The sequence below is a fragment of the Dipteris shenzhenensis genome, chromosome 29, assembly GCF_047967505.1.
Source record: "Dipteris shenzhenensis isolate YYH24624 ecotype China chromosome 29, Dip_SZ_1.0, whole genome shotgun sequence".
Classification (NCBI taxonomy): Eukaryota; Viridiplantae; Streptophyta; class Polypodiopsida; order Gleicheniales; family Dipteridaceae; genus Dipteris; species Dipteris shenzhenensis.
Genome location: NC_141624.1, coordinates 9,587,708 through 9,593,373, shown reverse-complemented (window position 1 = coordinate 9,593,373; position 5,666 = coordinate 9,587,708). Strand labels below are relative to the sequence as shown.

At 42.1% G+C, this 5,666-nt stretch overlaps 1 protein-coding gene across 1 annotated transcript; it reads left to right on the top strand.

The window, feature by feature from the left end:
- The first annotated feature begins 4,245 nt into the window (after positions 1-4,245).
- On the top strand, positions 4,246-5,368 carry LOC147882409 (putative germin-like protein 9-2). The gene is made up of 4 exons (XM_087400237.1): positions 4,246-4,490; positions 4,644-4,780; positions 4,918-5,054; positions 5,195-5,368. The coding sequence occupies exons 1-4, from the start codon at positions 4,246-4,248 to the stop codon at positions 5,366-5,368; spliced, it is 693 nt and encodes a 230-aa protein (XP_087256363.1).
- The last annotated feature ends 298 nt before the right edge of the window (positions 5,369-5,666 follow it).

Genomic DNA, 5,666 nt, shown 5'->3' with positions numbered 1-5,666 from the left:
GGATTACGCATTGGCAATTTATGAAGCCCTCTACACAACCCATTATATCCTTTATACAATCATCTTTGGTGGTCCAACGGTCATGGCAACCTCTCTAAAGCCTATGGAGATCATCTGCTGTTTCGTGTTTACCTCAGTCACCCATGCTCCATGCACCTTCGGTGAGGATCCCACCCAAGCACACGTACTTTGACGTTATACATGACCCAATCTGTATCATGCATAATCATTCTCTGCTACATGTAATAGCAGAGATTGGATGTCCCGAATCACTCCAACGTGGGGAGCCGAGTTGGGGTTTTGGGAGGACAACCATGGGTGAGGGTGTGGTTGTTCCATTTAGAATCTGTTTGAAAAAAAAAAGAACCAAATACGGCTAAGGAGAAAAATAAAAAATAGGAAAATGTAAGAGAGAAAAGAATAGCCTGACATTGAGCAAGCATATATAGATTCTTGCATTCTTTAAATTAGAGTGACATAAGAAAATTAGTCATGCCATCACACCACACGTCCTTTGAGTATGGAACCCCCTGTAGGAGGATATATCATGATCTGTACTCTCCAGAGGACTTTGATTCTACTCAACTGACTCCTCAAGGGCCTACCCTTGCGAGACTACCCTTGGGTCAACTCCTCTCATGCCTAGCACTATGACTACCCCTCAGGGAACTCCTTTGCTAGCAGCCCATGGCTTCGACAGGAGTCTCGATGAGTTTGTTGCATGGAGGAGTGATATGGAGGCAGCGAGATTCTTCTCTCTGCTATCCCAGAGGACCTCAGCTATTCCCTTTCCTACACCCCTCGGGAGTAGATCAGGACCATTGATGATTGGACCTACTCGACAACCGTCCCCTCTAGCCCGTTTGATTGAGGGGTCATCACCTGGGCATACCCATGGTAAGGGAAGGAAGAGTAGGAAGGGTCAAGGCTACTATGGTGACTCGGGGGATATAGATGAGTTAGCACACTAAAATCCCTACGTGGTCTCATGAGACCCAGTACCAGTCAGGTCCCTTGCCCTCTCCCACCCCCACTCCCTCTGCCACTCCTTGCTTCGTAAGTGCTCACAGTACCACCCCTTGCTCTAGCTTTGCTACTGCCACTCCCATTCCCACTCCCCCTTTCTCGCTCGAGGACCTACACTATGAAGTTACTAGGGGTGGAGAGATAATAGAAAATAAAAAGGGCTCAGAAGTGCTGGCCACCATGAGATGGTTGATGAGCCACCACTTCAAGAGCCACATAAATATTGACTCGTGGTACCAGGATGACAAAAAAAAGAAGGCACTCATCGAGGAATTGAAAATACAATACCATAATCCCCAAAATTGGGAGTTCAATGACAATTACATGCGAGAGTGCATGTGTGTTGTCTTGAAGCATCGTAGGTTAACCTTGCGAACTTCCATCGCAAAGGGGAAGACTAAACCCAATTGTGCGGATAAAGCCGACTTGAAGTTTTTGAAGAAGGAGTATAGGGATCAACCCCAAAATTTTGATAGTCAAAGGAGGGCTACGAGGAGATGGCTCGACAGCGTAGATACTTCACACCTCGGCAGTGGCAGAATGGCCGCATTCGAGGCATGGGTGGTAAGTCTTCTTCTTCTCATTTAATTTATTGTTCTATTTGTTTTATTACATATTGCATACACTTTATCTAACTCGCGTAATTTGGATCCATAGCAAATTGCGATGGGTTACCTTCCCACGAACAAAGAGACGAGATGCGCATTCCGCATAGGATCTGCTGTGGTTTATTAAGATGGAGACGTAGGGAGTGACAGTCGATTGGGATGAGGTGGCTGCTCACTCGGTATAAGTCTACTCCTACTTGTAGTCTCACTTTTTAAATTGCTTTATTCTTTAAGTTCCAATCTAATTTTCAATTAATATGGTTTCACTCTTAGGGTGCAAGCTCGAACGTCCCATCAGTGAAGCCAAGTAGTAATGACATGAAGGTAGGTCCCAAGGGATTTGGCTTAGATGGCTTCGACGAGGGCGAGAGATCAAGCATAGCTCATGAGGGATAGGGATCAAGCCATGATGATGACAACAATGACTATTCGTATGAGCACTAGTAGTAGTAATATTAGTAGTATTTTGTATATACTTCGGCATGTATATGCTTTTGTATGTCGGCTCGTTTGAGCAATTTCGTATCACCCTTTTCGAAAGGGAAATTTTGTAATAAAGAAGGTTATATACTTTTGCATGTATACGCTTTTGTCTCTCAGCTCGTTTCAGTGATTTTGCATCACCCCTTTCACAAGGGAAACTTTATAACAAACAAGGTTTGGGAGTTTTATCTCGCCTGTGTGCTTGTAAACATTCTTTTATAATGCCAAAAAAAAAAACATTAGTGGGGTAAAATAGGACCACAACAATAATGTTTTTTTTTTTGGCATTATGTTCTGTTAAGGGTTATTGTATAGCGACGCTTTACTAGTGTTGTTATATAGGGACGCTTATATAGCGACACATGTTTTTCAACGTTAATAGCGATGTAAATAACGACCTTTGCACCCGTTAAAAAAAACAATTTAGTGTAAAAAAAGGTTGGTATTTCCATTGAAAAATGACCTGTGCCTTGTAGTGACAAATGCATAGGTATGATCCAAGCTTATAAAGCACTTAAGACTCTCGAGAGGCATTTTGATTAAAATAATTCAGATTTTTCATTTTAAATTCTATCTATACTTTTTGTTTAAAGGGTATCACATTGAGATCACATTCAAATGAGCCTTCCCCTATACTTTCTTTTAAGGTATTAGATTGTAGCTTGTGATAGACCTTTGAATACTCAACATTTGGGCAATCTTTAAGCACACAGTGTACATCTCTTTGCCTTCTCAACATCATAATAGTTTTGAAACCCTTTGAGTTTGTGGCTTGGGACATAGTCAAGGGATCTTAATTTCTAGAATTTATACATGACAGTAGATCTATACATTTATTGACAAAGTACATTACCAAATAGTGTGAAGTGAAGGCAATATTAGATATCAACTGCTTCCTCATGAATGAGCTGATTTGTCCTCCATAGATACCCAAATTTATTTTTTAATAAAGGATAAAACTTTAAGTCATAGGTCATGGTTGTTTGGCAGAATGCTTGGGCATAGCATCAACATTGGTTAGTTCTCATAATCCTAAAATAGAGAGAAAATAGATGGCTTGAATGAGAGGCTGAACAAAACTATAAAGCTCACAATAATTGGATGTGATTTCACTGTATGTGTATGCCTATTGAATGATAGGTGTTCCTTAAAGTCATATTGAGCTCTTTATGGTATAGATTATAACAAGATTTAAGATCAGTACGATCGTTTGTAACAATGTTAGCCTCTATTTGAAATTGCGATTCTGAGAAATGTATCTATAGTCGAATTTAGACAACATAAATACTACAAATGTTGATTGACAAGAGGTTCCATCGAGAAGGATCATATGCATTTCTTTTCTATCCACTCCAAAAAATGAACCTCTCCTCTATAGATGATTTCTGTGAAAAGTCCTCGGGAGCATTTTCTTGCAAAAGAAATGGGTAAGTGGTGTTAACCACCCACGAGCCAATTGCTTTTGCAAGAAAATGTGATCGATGGGCTTTCCACGATCGTTGAGGGCTGGGGAAGGCTTATTTTAACTAGTAGGATTTCTCCATGTTTTCCGGGTTTGATAGGATGTAAGCTCAATTAAGGATTCCCTCTTTGATTTTCAACGACAAAAAGGCGTGTGGTCGACTCTCAAGCATGCAGATGTACTATTAATAACAACTCCCCAAATCATACGGCGCAAAAGACAACCCCGGATCTTGACAAGTAGGAACATATAGTGTGATTTGCACCATACAAATGGGACAAGGAAAAGTGCCACCTCTACATGAATGCCGCTTACATGTCAAGTTTTAGTTGGCAGTAGTGAAGAAGAGGTCTTGCCACAGTGTGTGCGCATATCACAAATATATGATTTCCTGCCGGCCTCAAGGCCGAATAGCAACGCGTTCACGCGCATTCTAGCTGTGTTCAATCCGATCATTCTTTATTGTATCCTTCAATATCTCGATTGTCTCGATCTATTATCTGTTGTTAACTCCATCACCATCACTCTGCTGCGACTCGGTCATTTCCTCCCTTCTTATTATCTTTGCGTTGTATCTCCCAAATATCCATCTTCAAAGTTCAGACGATCAGCTTCGGTATACTCTAATCTTTCCAGACTATACCAGAACAACAGAGAGGAAGATTAATGAAGACGCGGCTGCGTATCGCAACGCCCTGCTTCCTCGTAATGCTCTCATGTTTGATCTCATGGCGCACAATATTGGCAGCGGATCCTGACCCGTTGACAGATTTCTCCGTGCCCGCACCTGATTCACTCAGCGAGTCCGGATCGTCCTTCGTTTTCAAGAACTTATTTCAAAACGGAGATGTGTCGAACGGACCAGGCGGCAAAAGAGCAACTCTGGACACGAAGATATTTCCAGCAATGGGGTGAGTGCTATGAGAAAGAGAGTGCTGCTCTGCATGTTTAAATACCCTGCCGTGCCTGATGACAGTACCGATCAATTAGAAAGAATTCCAAAGCCGTTTGAGCGCTCGCCAATGGCCATACTTAGCATCAACAAAATTTATGACGTCCTGCAGGTCGCAAAGCCTGACTTATACGCAGTTCCATATGAAGCCATGTGGGTTGAACCCACCGCATACGCACCCGCGGGCAACAGAGATGCTCACACTCATTCAAGGAGGACCTCTTCAGGTTGGCTTCGTTGACACGACTGGTAAGGAGATCTACTACTGAACGTGCTACGTTAACTCAAATGAAAGATCACGTGTGTATAAAAATCAAATGATCATGCTGCTTTCTTGAACTGCTAGAATCGAGCACTTAGAACGGCGTACATTTGTTGTGATGTAGGAAAGGCTCACATCGACATTCTTCATGCCGGTGATGTAACCATATTTCCACGTGGTTTGATGCACTTCGAAATCAACGTCGGTTCAGACACAGCCTTTTACATTTCCGCTCTCAACAGCCAAAACCCCGGTACCCTGGTATGTAGCTTTTGCTCGAAGCAGAAAACAGGACAGGACCATTTTTCACGAGATGACCATTTTTCATACATCATCCAAACACGGAAACTATAATTTGCCAGATATTTTCACTGCTAACCACCAATTCTTGTGTGCTTCAGACGAGTGCAGGTGCGCTCTTTCAACTGCCAGCCAGAGCGCTAGCTACATCCTTGAACCAAGACCTCGAGACTGTGAAGGGTCTTGAGGTCAGAAAGCATCCATACAGTCCAGAGCTGCAGATGAGCCCCGCTTCTGTTTGTACGCCTGGAAAGGATGTTACAGTGGACTTCTAACCGTTCCCCAAACAAGAGGGGATTGACAAATAGATTGCTATCAGTGAATTCGAATGTGTGGATTCGATGTCAGTGTGATTACTTGCATGTCTATCTGATCACATGAGTGGCTAAATTTGACATCGATTTCATTGTCGTCGAGGTGTTAATTTTTTCGGTTTCTCAGATAGTTGGTGTATGATGTATTTATGAATGAATGACAATGTATTTTAACACGGTTTCATAACAGGTGCAGTACTATTAAAAAAACCTGCATATGATGTGCGTTCAAGGGGTAATAGTTAAACATTTACTTACG

What these genes read in the sequence shown, in the direction of transcription:
- LOC147882409 (XM_087400237.1), top strand. Translation starts at nt 4,246, where the DNA reads ATGAAGACGCGGCTGCGTATCGCAACGCCCTGCTTCCTCGTAATGCTC. An exon ending in TGGCTTCGTTGACACGACTG is followed by an intron (nt 4,781 to 4,917) that starts GTAAGGAGATCT and finishes GTTGTGATGTAG; the next exon opens with GAAAGGCTCACATCGACATT. An exon ending in GCCAAAACCCCGGTACCCTG is followed by an intron (nt 5,055 to 5,194) that starts GTATGTAGCTTT and finishes TGTGTGCTTCAG; the next exon opens with ACGAGTGCAGGTGCGCTCTT.